The following is a 20405-nucleotide window of genomic DNA, read 5'->3' on the forward strand; positions in this document are numbered from 1 at the left end:
TTCTGGGGTCTGGTGAGGCTGGCTGGTTGTATAAGATCTTCCTCTTAAGCGCAGGCCACATGCAGACATCGCTTTCGTTTTCTGCTTCTTCCACTGAGCCGTTCTACCTGCCCAGGTCCCTATTCTTGATGGTCTGGGTTCGGCCGTTGCTAAATCGTCATGTTGAAAATGATCTATCAGCCGGGCGCGGTGACTCACGCCTGTAATCCCAGCACTTTTCGGAGGCCGAGGCGGGTGGATTACCTGAGGTCAGGAGTTCAGGACCAGCCTGGCCAACATGGTGAAACTCCGTCTTTACAAAAAATACAAAAATTAGCCGGGCGTGGTGGCATACGCCTGTAATCCCAGCTACTTGGGAGGCTGAGACAGGAGAATTGCTTGAACCTGGGAGGTGGAGGTTGCAGTGAGCCAAGATCGCGCCACTGCACTCCAGCCTGGGCGGCATAGCAAGACTTTGTCTCAAAAAAAAAAAAAAAAAAAAAAAAAAAAAACAGAGAAGAAAAAAGAAAATGATCTATCAATGCTAATCCCCTAATTTTCACCGAGAACATTTCCATAACAATGCCAACAAAAGTCTCTCCTACAGAGAAAGCTTTATGGAACGCTTTTGCACCAGAAAAATCTCATTAATACAATGACTACTTCCAAAGTGACCTGGCTTCTTTGAAACTGGACACATTGTGGTAGATTGGAGGGAGCCCACATTGGTAAAAAAAACTTTTACTGTTTTATGTAAATGTTTAATGGCTCCATAGGTTCCCCATTTTCTCTTCTGTTAAATGCATTTCATTTCTTTAAGTAAAAGTTTTGTTTTAATTTTTATTCTTTTCATTACTTCTTCCCCTACAGGAAAACCACAGCACGTGTTCTTTTTCACTAGTAGAAGTGACGTTGGTTTCATATTGACAACTTTGAAGCCATTTGGAAGTGTTTCAGTGGAGAGCAAAATGAATAACAAAGCGGGCTCCTTTTTCTGGAACCTTAGACAATTCAGTACATTAGTTTCAACAAGCAGAACTATGAGGCTATGTTGTTTGGGACTTTGCAAACCAAAAATAGTTCATTCAAACTGGAACATTTTAAATAACTTTCATAACAGAATGCAATCAACTGATATCATTAGATATCTCTTTCAGGATGCATTCATTTTTAAATCAGATGTTGGCTTTCAAACAAAGGGCATAAGCACTCTAACAGCCCTTAGAATTGAAAGACTACTTTATGCTAAAAGACTGTTTTTTGACTCAAAGCAGTCTCTTGTCCCTGTTGATAAATCTGATGATGAATTGAAGAAAGTAAACCTTAATCATGAAGTCTCCAATGAAGATGTTCTTACCAAGGAAACAAAACCAAACCGTATCAGCAGTAGAAAACTGTCTGAGGAATGTAATTCCCTGAGTGATGTGTTAGATGCATTTTCAAAAGCGCCAACATTTCCTAGTAGCAACTATTTCACAGCAATGTGGACAATTGCCAAAAGACTGTCTGATGACCAGAAGCGCTTTGAAAAACGACTGATGTTTAGCCACCCTGCATTTAATCAGCTCTGTGAACATATGATGAGAGAAGCCAAGATCATGCAGTATAAGTACCTACTGTTCAGTCTTCACGCCATAGTGAAGCTTGGAATCCCTCAGAACACTATTTTGGTGCAGACTTTGCTGAGGGTGACCCAGGTAAAATAAAAAGGAGATTTAAACATGCATTTACTTGGTTTAGAATATTTTGAAAGAATGAAGGGATATAGATATGTAGCCTTCTTAAAAGAGACTATCAAATGGAATGGTAGTTTCCTTTATATTTATTTCTGCATATATATTATATGATTTAGAGGCCTTAAGTTAGCTAGTTATTTTCTTCCTTTTGCTATGGAAATTTATGAAAGCCTTCCACATTTACCATCCCCAGGGTTGAGTAGTGGTGAAGAAGCTAAAGTGAGGAGAGATGCAAGATATACAAAGAAAGCCTGGGTAGTTGAAGAAGGAGAGAAGGGAAGGGGAAGGAAGAGAATGTAGTCCATGGTAGAATTGGAATTCAGGCCCAGTAGATGATGCCTAAACTGATGAGCAGAATGATAGTGAAGGGGATGGTGTTTCAAGTAGAGAGGATTGCATGCCCTACTGTTCCCAGAGGAAAAGTTTGGCAAATTTGAAGAGCTGAAAGTAGTTTGGTGTAGCTGAAGCACAGAATGATGGAGTTGTATGTTTGGGTGGGAACAAGTTTTGTACATGGTGATCAAAGGAGAGGAGTGAGGGGCAAGAGGCTTAGGGGCAGAACAAGAGGCCAGAAAAATAGGAACCAAATCATAAAGAGCCTCTTACGGCTAGCTAAGGAGTATGCATTTATCCTGTAGGCAATGGGAATCCGTTGAAGAATTTTAAGCAATGGGTTGACGTGCTCAAATTTATATTTTAGATCACTGAATGAGTGGAAAATGTATTGGAAGAAGGTTAAAATTGGATGGAGGGAGCCATTTTTAGTCTAAAGCAAGAATGTCAGTGTCCTGTTTAATGTCACTGAAATGGTGCCAAATGTAAGGAAGGAAGGATTAGCTTGTTAATCATTTATGTTTTAAGAGTGTACACTTCTGACGTATAAACTCAATGATAATGAAGTAATTTCTTAGCCAGGTGTGGTGACTCACACCTGTAATCCCAGCACTTTGGGAGGCCAAGGCAGGAGGATCTCTTGAGCCCAGGAGTTTGCGACCAGCCTGGGCAACAAAGGGAGACTCCATCTCTACAAAAAATACAAAAATTAGCTGGGTGTGATGTACTCGCCTGTGGTCCCAGCTACTTGGAGGCTGAGGTGGGAATATCACTTGAGCCTGGGAGGTCGAAGCTGCCGTGAGCCATGATCGTGCCACTGCACTCCAGCCTGGGTGACAGAGCCAGACCCTGTCTGAAAATAATAATAATAATTTTTTTAAAGACAGGAATTCCTTGGGGATAATCTGGCATATATCCTGTCTTGCTATAGAATTCAATAATTGGGTTCATAGCTATGGGAAAGTTTTTAACTTTTTACATTACTGTGATTTCCATATGTCCTTAAGGAATAACTAATTTGTATTTAGTGTATGTGTGTGTATTTGTTTAAACCACAGAATATCCCTGTTTATTTGTAGGCTGTGTATTAGTTCCTATGTAGTTATTTAAAAGTGACTAATAAATCACCTTACCTGGTCAGTGATGCTCTTACTAGATTTTGGACAGATATTTGCATCGGGATGACATCTGTGTTGGTGAGGTATGAGTAGTAGATTTTTGTAGTCAAAACATCTGTATGGATGATGGTGTCTCACTGACCTGTTGGAATAATGTAAAGACATTTTAGAGGTGAAAGGACAGTGTGCCATCAATGAATTTGCCCTTCAAACACATAGACAAGTGGTCTTTTCTTTCATAGTAGATATGGATGGAATGCTGTAAAATTGTTAAGGAAACCCTTTCATAGGAAAGAAACCTTTTTTTTCTTCTAACCATAACCATTTCTTATTATTACCTGGTTCTGACTTACGACTTTGTGATTCATTGGTTATGTAATTTTAGCAAAAGAGCGTCTCTCTCTTCAGGCTAAGTTTCCTCAGATGTGATTTTTTGTGAGGTGTATAGACTAGTTGTGATTAAACTGTTGAGTACTGCTAGTTAAGCTGTGTTGTTACTATTCACTTTCCAAATTATGCCCACTATTTCTGGAATCAAACTTAGTACCCTAAGTAAATGGACCTGAAAGAAGAATCTGTGGGGTGTAGGCTTCCCTTGAGACCCAGATAGCAGTGGTAGAATGTGGCAGGAGATGTGAATCAGAAGACTCACAAGTAAAGTTTCACCTTGATACCCAGGAAAGGATCTAGGGAAATTGTAAAGGCACAACCATTTAAGGATCTTTAGAGATGGGCTAGTTACCTTCTGTACTTCAGTAGTTCTTATATTCCTGCACTTTAACTGTTTTTGCCTTTGTAATGACCTTGAATTCCAAGTAGAGGTAAAAATAATGTTTAATAAAAGTTGTTTCAGAAGCAGTGGAATATAATAAATATCAAATGTGTTTTCAGTGATAATGGTGAAGGTAAAAAAGTGTTGATGCATAAAAGGATGTGTATCAGTCAGCTGGAAAATTCAGTAAGTATGACTTTTTATTTCCCAAAGATGCTGTTTATTGTGGACTGACTGTAGGAATTGTTGGTTTGATACTCAATCGTTTTATTCAGTACATCAGTTCAGTGGTTTTGCTTGGGTAAGATAGTTTACTATGGGCTCATGATCTGTAGTGTTTTTGTAATTATATTTCAATAGGAACGTATCAATGAGTGTGATGAGATATGCCTTTCAGTTTTGTCAACTGTTTTAGAGGCAATGGAACCATGCAAGAATGTTCATGTTCTACGAACGGGATTCAGGTGAGAACTCTCTTATGCTTTCTTCATGTGGTTTTCTTTGTTCCTCATATATCTGGAATAAAGAAATTGAGATGAAAACTAAACTCCTTTCTTGAGGGGAGGAGGGGTTGGGGAGGCTTTGTTGGTAGTTACAGTCTTTCATGCCTTATTAAGCTTAAAATCCTGACTCTGGATGACATAGGCTGGAAATACTTCTCTTAGGGTCCATAATAACAAAGATGTGAGTAACATTGAAATCTAAATTAATTTATTTTAAAACATAGTACTGGCCAGGCGCAGTGACTCATGCCTGTAATCCCAGCACTTTGGGAGGCCGAGGCGGGCGGATCACGAGGTCGGGAGATCGAGACCATGGTGAAAGCCCGTCTCTACTAAAAATACAAAAATTAGCCGGGTGTGGTGGTGGGTGCCTGTAGTCCCAGCTGCTTGGGAGGCTGAGGCAGGAGAATGGCGTGAACCCAGGAGGCAGAGCTTGCAGTGAGCTGAGATCGCGCCACTGCACTCCAGCCTGGGCAACAGAGCGAGACTCTGTATCAAAAAAAAAAAAAAAAAATAGTACTGATGCGGGGTAGGAGAGAATTGATATGTATATTTAATTCAGAATAGTTATTCGGGGACTATGTGAGGGTTGACATTGACCCAGCTTGAAAAGGAATTTATAAAATTGATATAAATGATCTAATGTCATAGATTAGTGAGAGTAAAACTTAACTCCCTTTGACATTGACTATGCATAGGATATGTTACTATAATCTCCTGACATAATTTGTTCTTTAGTAAAGACAGCACAATAATGTGAGAGAAAATAGCACTATTAATAGATTGGGTCTCGATCTTTAACTACTTACACTCTCTCAAGCAGGTAGATCATTTCTCTGGGCTTCATAATCCTTGCCTGTAAGAAGGGGCTGGACCAAATGAAATTTTAAGATTTTTCTTCTGCTTGGAAGATTCTATGATTTTAATATTTATTGTGTTTGATAACAGAATACTAGTTGATCAGCAAGTTTGGAAAATAGAAGATGTCTTCACATTACAAGTTGTGATGAAGTATATTGGAAAAGATGCACCGATTGCTCTTAAGAGGAAACTGGAGGTAAACACATGAATTTTCTCTAGTGGATGAGATTTGAAAAAATTCTTTCTTATAACCGGCTATCACTGCCTGAAGTCAATTTTCTAGGAGGGCATTGCTGGGCTTTTAGGTTTAGCTTCACTAAAGTGAATGAATAGAAGTACCCTTATATTTATTTATCTGTATATATATACATGTATATTTATTTATCTATTTGTCTGGGTCATATTACCCAAACTTCATCCTTTTTGTTTAAAAATAAATATTTAGGCCAGACATGGTGGCTCACACCTGTAATCCCAGCACTTTGGGATGTCAAGGGCAGGGAGATCTCTTGATCCCAGGAGTTTGAGACCAGCCTGGGTGACTGAGCAAGACCCTGTCTCTGCAAAAAAAAAAAAAAAAAAAAATCAAAGAATTAGCCAGGCGTGGTGGTACATGCCTGTAGGTGGTGCATGCCTGTAATCCCAGCTACATGGGCGGCTGAGGCAGGAGGATCACTTGAGCCTGGGAGGTTGAGGCTCCAACCTGGGTGACAGCACAAGACCCTGTCTCAATAAAAATAAAAGTTTAATTTATTTTGTCATAGATAGTAAATTAAATTAAAATTTGTTTTTCTTCAGATGAAAGCCTTGAGGGAATTAGACAGATTTTCTGTTTTGAATAGCCAGCACATGTTTGAAGTACTAGCTGCCATGAATCACCGATCTCTTATACTCCTGGATGAATGCAGTAAGGTGGTCCTAGGTAAGAGGAATTTTTCTTTCATCATTTGCAATACCTGAGTTTCTGTTTTAGACTATTTTTGTTTTGTTTTAAAAACTTTGCTTTTATATGAAAAAAGAATAAAGCATATTGTATTCAAAACAATCAGGTAATTTTTGTTTGTTTATTTAACTCATTCTTCAAGATAATATCCATGGGTGTCCTTTAAGAATAATGATCAACATATTGCAGTCCTGCAAAGACCTCCAATACCATAATTTGGATCTCTTCAAGGGACTTGCAGATTATGTGGCTGCAACTTTCGACATCTGGAAGTTCAGAAAAGTGAGTACATTAACAATTTAGAATAAGCCTCACAAACTTTTAAAACACTAATTCATTTAGCATTTTAAGTATTTCTCTTTCACCTTTATAGTAGTTAAGATACCAAAATATTCCAATGCTGAATTGACTTTTGAAAAATTAGCTCCTTATTATTCCTGTCTGGGGGCTACTTGCTAATATGAATAGTCCCCAACTTAGGATGGCTTGACTTAATATTTTTTGACTGTTTGATGTTGCAAAAGCAATACGCATTCAGTAGAAACCATACTTTGAATTTTGAATTTTGTTGTTTTGCTGGGTTAGTGATATGTTGTATGATACTCTCTTTTCATGCTGGGCAGTGGCAGCAAGTCGCAGCTCCCAATCAGCTGTGCAGTCATGAGGGTAAACAATGCATATTGTATTCAATAAATTACTTGAGATATTCAACACTTTTATTATAATATAGGCTTTTTGTTAACTCATTTTGCCCAACTATAGGTGAATGTAAGTGTTCTAAGCGTGTTTAAAGTAGGCTAGGCTAAGCTATGATGTTCAGTAAGTTGGATGTATTAAATGCATTTTGACTTAAAATATTTTCAATTTATGGTGAGTTTGTTGGGATATACCCCACCGTAAGTCAAGGACAATCTGTATACTATTCTATCCTTTGGTCATCTTTCTATTTGAAACAAAAATTTGCTCTTCTTTTTCGTTTTAAAAGGGTTGTATGGGCTGGGCGCGGTGGCTCACACCTGTAATCCCAGCACTTTGGGAGGCCAAGGTGGGTGGATCACCTGAGGTCAGGAGTTCAAGACCAGCCTGGCCAACATGGTGAAACCCCATCTCTACTAAAAATACAAAAAGTAGCCGGGCATGGTGACATGTCCCTGTAATCCCAGCTACTAGGGGGGCTGAGGCAGGAGGACCACTTGAACCTGGGAGGTGGAGGTTGCAGTAAGCTGAGATTGTGCCACTGTACTCCAGCCTGGGCAATAAAGATCAAAACTCTGTCTCAAAAAAAAAAAAAAAAGGGTTGTATGGTGCTTTTGTTAGATATTTAGCATGATTTCCGTGTTTATACTTTGTTCTTGTTAGATTTCAAATAATAAAGATGGGTGATGTGACAGGCTTGGGGTTTTTGAAGAATAAAATGTCACTACTTAATGGTTATGTCCATTGTTTTTTCCAGAGTAAAAGCCTTTAAAATCAGGAGCTGTGTTAAGAATATAAACATTTAATGAAGCACCTGGTAAAAACTTCTTTTTGCAATGAAATAGGTGATAACTGTTAGATCTCTAGGTTCAGTTTATTTTGGAGAGTAAGGTAAATATTGAGTTTACTGTGGAAATTGGTTATAGAAAGAGAAGTAATAATCCTAAGTAAGAAAGATTGAGAAGGAAATTGGAGGTGAACTTGAAAGTTTATTTTAATCATAATGTTTCAGTTCCATTTTCACTTATAGGTATGAATATTAAATATAGAAATTTTGGGGTTATGTCTTACATGTTATAATCTAGGAAGTATTTAAGTTTGGGAATGCGAGAATTTCACGATTGAGTTGGTCATTTTGAAAACCTTCAGAAAAGGCATATTTAAAAGTAATTTTCAGATATGTTGTATGAAAAGCATGTGGGAAGAGATTTATTTTTAAATCAGATGGAAACGTAGAAATCATTGTATGCCCTGGTTCTCAGCTTAAAAAAGATTGCTTATTAACTGGATACCCAATTCAAGAATTAATAGAACAGATTTTGTGAGAGAAAGATGATTGTTCCTTTTCATGGAAATATTCTGTTTCAGGATATATTCTGTTGATCAGGACAGTTGAATTGCTGCTTAGATTTTTTGAGATCTAAAAAATTACTATTAGCATACTGTAATTATTATAGAGTTTTCCCTCAATTTTCTCTTTTTAAGGTTCTTTTTATCCTCATTTTATTTGAAAACCTTGGCTTTCGACCTGTTGGTTTAATGGACCTGTTTATGAAGAGAATAGTAGAGGATCCTGAATCCCTAAACATGAAAAACATTCTATCTATTCTTCATACTTACTCTTCTCTCAATCATGTCTACAAATGCCAGAACAAAGAGTATGTACTTGTTTTTTTTTTACCTTTTTTATTGCCATATAACTTACAAAAAAGGTTATAAATCATAAGCTTAATGAATTATTACAAGTGAACACACCCATAGTCATCATCCATGCCAATAAATAAAACATAGTGTTCCTTACTCATTTATAAGGTTAAACAAAATTTTATTTTATATTTGCTGCCCTTTGTCTTGTTTGTTTCTTTGTTCTTTATAATGTATTAGTTAATTCATTATAGGAGTTTGATTTCAAACCCTCCCAGCTTATCCTCGTAGCTCCTAAGTTCATAGTTCATTTTAACTGTATTAAAAAATGGAGAAATCTGTCTTTTAAAAAATTTGACTTTTTTTTATTATGGTAAGAACATTTAGTAAATTTTAAAGTGTGCAGTACAATATTGCTGACTTTATTATTAACGATATAGTTAACAATATTGTACAGTGGATCTCTAGAACTTAATCATCTTGCATAACTGAAACTTTATACCTGTTGAATAGCAACTCCCCTATTTCCCCCTTTCCTCACCCCTGACAATCAAGATTGTAATCTCTGTTTCTATGACTCACCTTTTTAGATACTTTATATAAGTGGAGTCATGCGGTATTTGTCCTTCTATGACTAGCTTATTTCAGTTAGCATAATGCCCTTCAAGTTGATCCATGTTGTAGCATGTGACGAGATTTCCTTCTAAGGCTGAATAATATTCCATTATATGTATATATCACATTTTCTTTATCCATTCATCTGCTGATGGATGTTTAGGTTGTTTCCCTATCTTGGCTATTGCAAACAATGCTGCACTTAACATGGGAGTGCAGATTTCTCTTTGAGATTCTCATTTCAATTCTTATGAATTGAAATATATCCACAAGTGAGATCCCTGGATCATACAGGGATTCTGCTTTTACCAAGGGTTCTACTTTTACCAAATGCCTTTTTTTTTTTTAGCATCAGTTGAAATGATCATATGGTTTTTATCCTTTATTCTGTTGATATGATGTATCATATTGATTGATTTGCATATGTTGAACCATCCTGGCATCCCAGGGATAAATCCTACTTGGTCATAATGAATAATCTTTCTAATGTATTGTTGAATTTGGTTTGCTAGTATTTTTTTTGAGGATTTTTGCATCAATCTTCATCAGAGATACTGTGCTGTAGTTTTTTTGTTTGTTTTTTGTTTTTTTTGATGTGTCTTTGTCTGATTTTGGTATCAGGGTAATGCTGGACTTGTAGAATGAGTTTGGAAGTATTCCCTCCTTCTCTGCTTTTTGGAATAGTTTGAGTAGGATTAGTATTAATTTTTCCTTAAATGTTTGGTAGAATTCAGCAGTGAAGCAGTTTGGTCCTGGGCTTTTCTTTACTAGGTAGTAGTTCTACTTTTACGTTTTTCAAGGAAGCTTCATACTGTTTTCCATGCACCATTTTGTAGTCCTATCAACATTGTGCAAGGGTTCCAATTTCTCCACATCTTCTCCAACACTTGTTAGATTTTGTTTTGTTTTGTTTTTTTGATAATGGCCGTCCTAACAGATGTAAAGTGATATCTCATTGTGGTTTTGATTTGCATTTCCCTGATGATTAGTGATGTTGACCATGTTTTCACATACCTGTTGGCCATTTGTATGTCTTCTTTGGAGAAATATTTAAGTCCTTTGCCTATTTTTAAATCATATTATTATTTTTGCTATTAAGTTACAGTATGTTATAATATGTAAACATACTACAAATATATATATAATATATATATTATGGGATGCAGAAAAAGCAATACTGACAAGAAAACTTAAAGCATTAAGTTTTATATAAACTTATAGCAATAAGCATAAATATATGAGTTACAGGAATTCCTTATATATTTTGGATAATAACTGCTTATCATATGTATGGTTTGCAAATATTTTCTCCCATTCTGTAGGTTGCTTTTTCACTTTGTTGACTGTTTCCTTTGCTGTGCAGCTTTTTAGTTTGATATAGTTCTCCTTGTCTGTATTTGCTTTTGTTGCCTGCACTTTTGGTATCATATAAAAAAAATCATTGCCTAACTAAGCCAATGCCATCAGGCTTCTCCCACACATTTTCTTTTAGGAATTTTGTAGTTTTAGGTCTTATGTTTAAATCTTTAATCCATTTTGAGTTGATTTTTGTGTATGTTATAAAATAAGGTTCCAATTTCATTCTTTTGCATGTGGAGATCCAGTTTTCCCAACACCTTTTGTTGAAGAGCATATTCTTTTACTATGTGTAGTCTTGGCAGCTTTGTCTTTTTTATGCCAGTACCATACTGTTTTAATTACTGTAGCTTTGTAATATATTTTGAAATCAGGAAGTGTGATACTTCTAGCTCTGTTCTTTTTCAAAATTGCTTTGGCAGTTCAGATTCCTTTGTGGTCCTATATGAATTTTAAGTTTTTTTTCTATTTCTGTAAAAAAATGCCATTGGGATTTTGATAGTGATTGCACTGAATCGGTAGACTGCCTGGGTTAGTATGGACATTTTAACAGGATTAAGTCTTTCAATCCATGAGTGCAGACTGTCCTTCCATTTATTTGTGTCTTTAATTTCTTTCATCAATTTCTTTGTAGTTTTCAATATACAAGTCTTTCACTTCCTTGATTAAGTTTATTCCTAAGTATTTTATGCTTTTTGATACTATTATAAACAAGATTGTTTTCCCAATTTCCTTTTTGGATAGTTTGTTATAAGTGTATAGGAACACAGCAGATATTTTTACTGCTTTCTTTCTGATTTGGTTGTTTTTCTTTCTTTTTCTTTCATTTGCATAATTACTCTGGCTAAGATTTCCAGTACCTTGTTGAATAGAAGTGATGAGAGTAGGCATCCTTGTCTTGTTCCTGGTCTTAGAAGAAAATATTTGTTTTTCATCATCGAATATGATGTTAGCTATGGCTTTTCATATATGGTCTTACTTACAGTGAGGCACATTTCTTCTATACCTAATTTGTTGAGAGCCCTTATCATAAAGGTTGTTGAATTTCATCAAATGGTTTTTCTGCATCTAATTAGATGATCATATGATTTTTCTCCTTTATTTTGTTAATGTGGTGTATCTCATTAATTGACTTGCATATACTGAACCGTCTTTGCATCCCAGGGATAAATCCCTTTTTATTCATGGTGTATGATCCTTCTAATGCTAACATTTTGTTGAGGATTTTTACATCTGTGTTCATCAGGGATATTGGCCTGTAGCTTTCTTGTGTCATAATGCATGTGTCTGGCTTTGGTATCAGGGTAATGCTGGCCTCATAAAATGAGTTCTCTGTCTTCAGGTGTTTGGAAAAGTTTAAGCACATTAGAAGTATTGTTAATTCTTCTCACAATGTTTGGTAGACTTCAGCAATGAAGCCATCTAGTCCTGGCCTTTTTCATTGTTGGGAAGTTTTTGATTACTGATTAAATTTCCTTATTCATTATTGGTTTGTTTAGATTTTCTATTTCTTTATGATTCAGTCTTGGTAGGTTGTATTTTTCTAGGAATTTATTCATTTCTTCTTGATTATCCAATTTGTTGGCATACAGTTGTTCATGATAGTCTCTTATGAGCCTTTTTTATTTCTGTGGCATTGGTTTTTATTTCTAGTTATAATGTCTTGTTCGTCTCTTATTTATTTGAATCTTCTTTCTTTTTTTGTCAGTCTAGCTAAAGGTTTGTCAATTTTGTTCATCTTTTCATAAAACCAAGTCTTCGTTTTGTTGGTTTTTTCTACTTCTTATTGTCTATTTTATTTATTTCTGTTCTAATCTTCATTATTTCCTTCTGCTAACTTTGGGCCTAGTTTATTTGTCTTATTTCAGTTCTTTGAGGTGTAAATTTAGGTTTTTTATTTGATAGCTTTCTTTTTTTTTAAGATAGGTGTTTATTGCTATAAGTTTTCTTGTTAGTACTGCTTTTTCTGCATCCCATAATTTTGGGTATGTTGTGTTTTCAATTTTATTTGTCTTGAAATATTTTCTAATTTCCCTTTTGATTTCTTCTTTAACCCATTGGTTGTTCAAGAGTGTGTTGTTTAATTTCCACATATTTGTGAATTTTCTAGTTTTCCCTCTGTTGATTTCTAATTGTATTTCTTTGTGATCCGAAAGGATACTGGGTCTGATTTCAGTTTTCCTAAATCTGTTATGACTTGTTTTGTGACCTAACATATAGTCTGTTCTTGAGAATGATCTATGTGCACTTGAGGAAAATATGTGTTCTGGTGCTATTGACTGGAATGTTCTGTATGTGTCTGTTATATCCATTTCATCTGTAGCAGGGGTCCCCAGCCCCTAGGCCACGGACTGGTACCAGTCCATGGCCTGTTAGGAACTGGGCCACACAGCAGGAGGTGAGTGGCAGGCGAACATTACTGCCTGAGCTCTGTCAGATCAGCCATGGCATTAGGTTCTCATAGGAGCGTGAACCCTATTGTGAACTGTGCATGTGAAGGCTCTAGGTTGCGTGCTCCTTATGAGAATCTAATGCCTTATGAAACACCCCCCTATGCCCAGTCTGGAAAAATTATCTTCCATGAAACCAGTGCCAAAAAGGTTGGGGACCACTGATCTATAGTGTTCTTCAAGTCCTTTGTTTTCTTACTGATTTAGGTCTGGATGTTCTATAAATTATTGAAAGTGGGGTTATTGAAGTCTCCTACTGTTATTGTATCATCTGTTTCTCCCTTCAGATCTGTTATATCTTCCTGATGAATTGGCCCTTTTATCTTTATGTAATGACCTTGTTTGTCCTTGTGACAATTTTTAACTTAAAGTATATTTTGTCTGATATAAGTATGGCTACCTCTGCTCTCTTTTGGTTACCATTTGCATGGAATGTCTTTATCCGTTTCTTCACTATCAAACTATGTGTATGTCCTTAAATCTAAAGCGAGTATCTTGTAGACAAGTTATAGTTTGGTCTTTTTTTTTAATCCATTCAGCCATTTTGTGTCTTTTAACTGGGGAATGTATTAGTCTATTCTCACGTTGCTATACTACCTAAGACTGTGTAATTTATAAAGAAAAGAGGTTTAATTGACCAACAGTTCCACATGACTGGGGAGGCCTCAGGAGACTTACAATTATGGCGGAAGGCAAAGGGGAAGCAGTCACCTTCACAAGGTAACAGAAGAGAGCAAGAGAAAGGGCGAGGAAGTGCTACACTTTAAGCCATCAGCTCTTGTGAGAACTCCCTCACTATTACGAGAACAGCATGGGGGAAACTGCCCCCATGATCCAATCACCTTCCAACAGGTCTCTCCCTTAATACATGGGGATTAAAATTTGAGATGAGATTTGGGTGGGGATACAGAGCCAAACCATATCAGGGAGTTTAATCCACTTAATGTTTAGAGTAATTATTGATAGAGAAGGACTTACTATTGCCATTTTGTTTTCTGTCTTACAGTTTTTTCTTCTATCTTTTCCTTTCTTGTTATCTTCCTTTGTGACTTGTTGATTCTTTTGTGAGATGTTTCAATTCCTTTCTGTTTTTCTTTGGTGTAGTCTCTAAAGGTGTTTCATTTGTGGTTACCATGGGTCTTACATAGAACATCTTATTGTTTTAACAGTCTATTTTAAGCTGAAAACAACTTAACTTCCATTGCATACAAAAGCTGTACACTTGTCTCCCCATACTTTGCTATTGATGTGACAGTTTACATCTTTTTATATTGTATATCCATTAGCAAATTTTTATAGTTACAGTTATTCTTGATAGTTTTTTTAACATTTATACTAGAACTAAAGCACACCACTATTACAGTATTACCATATCCTATATTTGTTTATGTATTTACCTTTACTAGTGAGTTTTATACTTTCCTGTGTTTTCACATTGATGTTTTGTGTTTTTTTCATTTCACCTGTCTTTAGCGTTTAGTTTAAGAAAAGACTAGTAATGACAGTTTTCCTTGGCTTTCATTTGTTTGGGAGTCTTGATCTACATTTTTGAAGGACGGTTTTGCCAAGTATAGGATTATTGGTTGGCAATTTTTCTTTCAGCACTTTGAATACATTATCCCAGTCCCTTCTCTGGCCTGCAAAGTTTCTGCTAAGAAGTTCACTGCTAGTCTGATGGGGGCTCCCTTGTACATGAAAAGTTGCTTTTCATCCTTGTGGGAGATATGAGTTGCTTTGAAAGTTCTTTTTGTTTTTGAATTTTGACAGTTTGATTACAATGTATCTTAATGTATGTTTCTTTGGATTAATCTTATTTGGGGTCCTTTGAGCTTTATGAATCTGGATGTCCATTACTCTTTCTAGATTTGTGAAGTTTTCAGCCACTATTTCCTTAAATAAGCTTTCAGCTCCTTTTTTTCTTCTCCTGAGACACCCATAATGCGCACATTGGTTTGCTTGTTGGTGTCCTGTAAGTGTTTTAGGCTTTCTTAACTCTTCTTCTTTCTTTGTTCTTTTTTCTTTTTGGACTGGGTAATTTCACATGACCTGCTTCAAATTCTCCGATTCTCTTTTGCTTGCTGAAATATGCTGGTATGGCCCTCTAGTCAATTTTTCAGTTCAGTTATTATATTCTTTAGCTCCAGAATTGCTGTTTAGTTCTTTCTATAGTTTATCATTTCTTTGTTGATACTCTTATTTTGCTCATATATCATTTTCCTAATTTCATTTGCTTTTCTGTGTTCTTATAAGACAATTATTTTTAGTTCTTTGTTGGGCAGTTCATAGATCTTCATCTCTTTAATGTTGATTACTGGACATTTATTTTGGTACTTTGATTGTGTTACATTTCCCTGATGCTTTTTCTTCCTTGTAGCTTTGCATTGGTGTCTGCACAATTAAACAGTCTCCTCTCTCTGTTTTTACAGACTGGCTTTGACAGGGAAAGACTTATTAATCAGCTTAGCCAGAGATTCTGGGGACCTCTTAAACTTTTTCTATGATTTTTTTTTTTTTTTTTTTTTGAGACGGAGTTTTGATCTTTGTTGCCCAGGCTGGAGTGCAGTGGCGCGATCTCGGCTTACTGCAACCTCTGCCTCCCAGGTTCAAGCGATTCTCCTGTCTCAGCCTCCCAAGTAGGTGGGATTACAGGCACCTGCCACCACGCCTGGCTAATTTTTGTAGTTTTGGTAGAGACGGGGTTTCACCATTTTGGCCAGGCTGGTCTACAACTCCTGACCTCAGGTAATCCACCCACCTTGGCCTCCCAAAGTGCTGGGATTACAGGCATGAGCCACCATGCCTGGCCTGAATGTGTTTATGGATTTCTAAGTAGAGGGATTTACTGGTTTCTTTTTTTTAATTTCTTTCTTTCTTTTTTTTTTTTTTCCAGTATCAGGGAATGTCTTGCTCCCTCTGGTGTCTGACTGCTGTACTACAGTCGGGGACATAGATGCTCCTCTCCTTTCTCTCCTTCGCTGTAGAGAAGCCTTGAGTTGTGCTGTCTGCTGCAAGCCACTGACCCCTTTTTTTCCTTCTTAACTGCTCCTGAGCATTCAAACTATGCTGGTTTCGTCCGCTCTCCTTGTGAGGTGAGATAGAAACCAGCTCCTTGGACAGCTCACCAAAAGGCTAGGATGTTGAAGACATGCTCCACTCCTCTCATTTCCTCCTGAGGCTGAATCCTCGGGTTGCGTACCTTCTCTCAATCTCTCAGAGCTGTGCTAAGTGCAGGAAGCTGTCCACCCCTTTTCCTTTGTTCTTAACTGCTCTCAGGCATCTGAACCCTGCTGGTTTTGTTAGTATTCCACGTGAGTTTAGACAGAAATCCAGCCCCTAGGGCAGCGCAGTGAAAAGCCAGATGTTGGTTGCACACTCTACTCTCTCCCTCCAAGGGAGAAGTCCTAGGCCAAGGTGATCTCCTTGGTGCTGAGCTGTGCTGGCTTTGGGGAGGGGCTGACCTGGGTAAAATGTTCTTCTTGCCTGTTTCAGTGCAACTCTTCTTGGTTTTGTTCTTGTCTGGAGTACGACAATATCTTAATTGGTTTCTGGACTTTTCATAAAGGTATTTTTGTCTATATGTCCTTGCTAAATCAGTGTTTCTGAGAAGCTGTGAGAACTGGACCTTCTTCTAGTTCAGTTTTGACCTTAACTATTCATTTGGTCTCGAGCTACTGCTTTCTATTCTTTTCATTTTAACCACAGCCATGCATTTCTACTATTAAATACAGTAATTCCTCAAATGTGCCAGCTTCTTTCATACCTCTGCTTTCTACCCAGAACATCTTTTCTTACTCTTTGGATCAGTCAGGGTTCATTAAAAATCAGAAAAGCATATAAAATGTCATTTGTTAAAACAGTGATTAAAAGCATGGACTCTAGAGCCAGCTTGCTTAGGTTTGAGTTTCAGCATTGCCATTTGTTAGCTGCTTGACTTTTGGCAAATTACTTATCTGTGCCTCAGTTTATTCACTTATTAAAATGGAGATGAGCTATGTCTAATCTCATTGGGTTGTTATTAGAATTAAATGAGTTAATCTATGTCAAGTTCTTATGACAATGCCCAGCACATAGTAATTTTTAGATTTGAAAAAAATTAGAGTGTAGGTCACAGAGGCCTTGGGGGAACAAACTAGGGCAGTTGTGAAGGTCTCAGTGGCAAGATGCACAGGCCATCTGTTTGCCATCAAATGACTTGACTCCAGCTGCTTGCTTTCCTTTTAGTTTTCCCTCCAGATTTAGATTTCTGAAAGAGAACATCTGATTGACTGAGTCTGAGTCAAATGCCCATCCCTTAAGGGCAGTTAATCAATTAAGTGGTGTCAGGCCAACTAAAAAGCAGCTTCCCACTGTACTGTCCACTGAATGGACAGACTCAGCTCATACTGCATTTCCTGTGTCTTCCCTAATTGTCACCGTCAGAGTCCCTGTGCTTGTCATGTCTTACCCAGTCTCTGGTGCAGCCTTGACAACAGGCTGCACCAGAGACTGGGTAAGACATGACAAGTTGTGTCACATCATTTGTTGTGTCAGTAAGTCTGTCTCTGCTCCTCAGTTGGTAAGCTCTCCAGAGTCCGACCCAGCTGCCTGTTTTTCTGAACTTAGTACAGGACCTGCCAAAGAGTAGACATTTAATAAAGGTCGAAAAATATCTCCCAAATTCAATCTTCCTTTACTCCCCTGGCTTCATTTTCTTCTGAGGCTGGCTCCTATTGATGCCTTGTACTTTCTAGACAAATAATATCAAGCTAAGTGGTAATTAAAACTCCAGAAACAGCCCCAGAGGGATTAAGAGAGTAAGTACTGGGCGGGTAAGAGTTTTTCAGGTGACTCCAGGCAAGCTGAGAGATAACTTGTTCCAACAAAATTGTTACGTTGAAAATAGAGGGGGGATAACAAAGGTAACAAAGGCTAGGAGGACATTTAATAAAATGGCAGTAGTAGAATTAGTACAGGAGGAGAATCATGAATGTTGTCTTTTTGTCTGTCTATTCTGCTTTCATTTAACCAAGTGGTTTTCAAACAGGGATGATTTTGCCTCCCAGGGGACATTTGGCAATGTATGGAGATGGTTTTTAGTTGTCACAACAGGAGGGAGGTCTGTGCTACTGGCCTCTAGTGGATAGAGGCCAGGGGTGCCGCTAACATCCTACTATGCACAGGATAGCCCCTCACAATAAGGAATTATCCAGCCCCGGATGTTAGTAGTGCTGAGATTGAGAAACCCTTACCTAATTCTAAGCCTCCCACCTCAACATTTCTCCAAAGGAGAAGTAGGGGCAATATGGCAGATATAGCAAGATTAATTAGTCACCATTTCCTGAATGCCCATGAATGTACAATTGCCTGGATTTGGTATTTTGAAGGCTATAAAAAAAGAAGTTTGTATTCCCTGCTCTTCCTAGACCATTTATGAGAACAACTCTGTTGTATATCCAGAGGAAGGCAGTACATGGTAGGCACCAAGTAAGTGCTTTATGGAGGAAGGAGAAAGGAAGATGGCAACTTATCTGGAGTAGCAAAGGTTTTGGAAGCAGAATAACTCAAAGTATTTGGGAAGAGAGTTGACTAGAAGAGATGGTTAGATAGGAGAGTGGTAGGAATTCTGGCTTATTGTATATCCACATGCTATACATTAATCATTATTTCATTTATGATGGCCCATCGGGGAGAGGGTGTGTTAAATCCAGAGTATCTTGCTGGGCTTTGAACCCAAGGAACAAATATGTAACGTTTAAGCTCTGTTGTTTTGGTCCTTTGGTTTCTTCTCTTCTTGATCTGTATTTACCACCTTATGGATAATCCCACATTTGCATCTGTGGTCATTAGTGTGCTCCTTAACTCCAGACCTGAGTCTCTGTGGGTTGCATATGGTCACTGCACATCCCAGAAGTGTCTCAAGTTCAGTAATTCTGGAAGTCAGCTATTTTTCTTGACTCATCCTTTTCCAATGACAAGCTCGTCCTCCTGTCTTCCTCATCAAAGTTTATTTGTTCGTTTAGTCAGCATTTGCCAAGCACCTGGACACTTAGGAGAAAGATGAATAAGACAGTCCTTCTTGCCAGAGGATTCTGTGTAATGGGTAAGGTAGATATGTAAATTGGCAGTTAAATATAGCATGAAAATTCGAGTGATCTAGCATATTAGTCTGTTTTCACGCAGCTGATAAAGACATACCCGAGACTAGGCAATTTACAAAAGAAAGAGGTTTAATGGACTCACAGTTCCACATGGCTGGGGAGGCCCCACAATCATGGCAGAAGATGAAAGGCACATCTCACAGGGCAGCAGACAAGAGAGACAGCCAAGCAAAAGGGGTTTCCCCTTATAAAACTATCAGATCTCGTGAGACTTATTGACTACCACAAGAAGGGTATGGGGGAAACCACCCCCATGATTCAGCTATCTACCACTGGGTCCCTCACAACACAAGGGAATTATAGGAGCTACAGTTCAAAATGAGATTTGGGTGGGGACACAGCCAAACCATATCATCTAGGATATTTGGAAATAGAGGAAGGATATATCAGGATGCCAGCCTGGTGAAGAGGAGGGTCAGGGGATATCAGGCAGTGTTGTCTGGAGGGGTTGGTATCTGAGCTGATCTTAAAAGATGGAGAGATGGGGTTTTACCATGGAAAGATAAGCAGGAAAGAACATTCCAAGTGAAAGGCCCTCCATATGCAAGACCTGGAGGAAAGAAACAGCAGAGCACATGCAGGGAACAGCACACAGTTTGGGCTGCTGAAGCATGAGGTACAGGGTGAGGAGTGGGGCAAGAGAAGACCAGAGGGGGGATCATTACCCAGGCTCCCAACTTCCTTGTCCACACCATCCCCTGCCCCCGCATCCCACTGCATGTTCCAAAAGCAATCAGTTACTAATTTCAGAAGTGCTGCCTTGCTGTTGCGTATATGATCTGTTATATTCCTCCCATTTCATCATAAGTCCTATCGTTTTCCTGGCCTTATCACAGCCCTTCATCCTCCCCAACACTTCTTCCCCTACCCATGGACCTCTCAGTTGATTTCAGTCTCATTGTTAACAAGGGCTTGTGTCCAGGCATATTTGCCCCAGCTGCTAAGAAACACTCCTCTGTACCTTCATCTCACCAGTTATTCACTATCAGGCAAGTAGCATGTGCTTTCAGGGCTGTGCTCAAATCTTCTTCCCTTATTCCATCTTTTCCACTTATTCAAATTCTCCTCCCAAAAGCTTCTGTTTATTTTCTTTCCTCTGCGAGATCACAGTACTTTGCATGTATTTCTTTTTTTATATAACTATATGTATCATATGCCCTGAGAATCAGATTGACGTGTGTTCAAAGGGTATACCATTTATTAGTGGTGTCACTCTGGGCAAGCGACTGCCCCTGATTTTGATCTTTTCTGTCTTCATTTGT

General features: G+C 37.9%; 1 protein-coding gene across 8 annotated transcripts in view; it reads left to right on the forward strand.

Moving 5' to 3' along the window:
- FASTKD2 (FAST kinase domains 2) overlaps positions 1–20405 on the forward strand; it is a 35136-nt gene that overhangs the window by 494 nt on the left and 14237 nt on the right. For all 8 annotated transcript variants that reach the window (XR_010149678.1, XR_010149677.1, XM_016949359.3 and 5 more), the window contains 6 exon segments: positions 850–1676; positions 4299–4402; positions 5390–5498; positions 6101–6224; positions 6388–6527; positions 8427–8599. Coding sequence is in view for 6 of the 8 variants with exons in the window: in XM_016949359.3 (XP_016804848.1) it covers positions 948–1676; positions 4299–4402; positions 5390–5498; positions 6101–6224; positions 6388–6527; positions 8427–8599 (1379 nt within the window). In the remaining 2 variants the exon portion in view is untranslated.

This window comes from Pan troglodytes, chromosome 13, assembly GCF_028858775.2.
Source record: "Pan troglodytes isolate AG18354 chromosome 13, NHGRI_mPanTro3-v2.0_pri, whole genome shotgun sequence".
In the NCBI taxonomy this organism is placed as follows: domain Eukaryota; kingdom Metazoa; phylum Chordata; class Mammalia; order Primates; family Hominidae; genus Pan; species Pan troglodytes.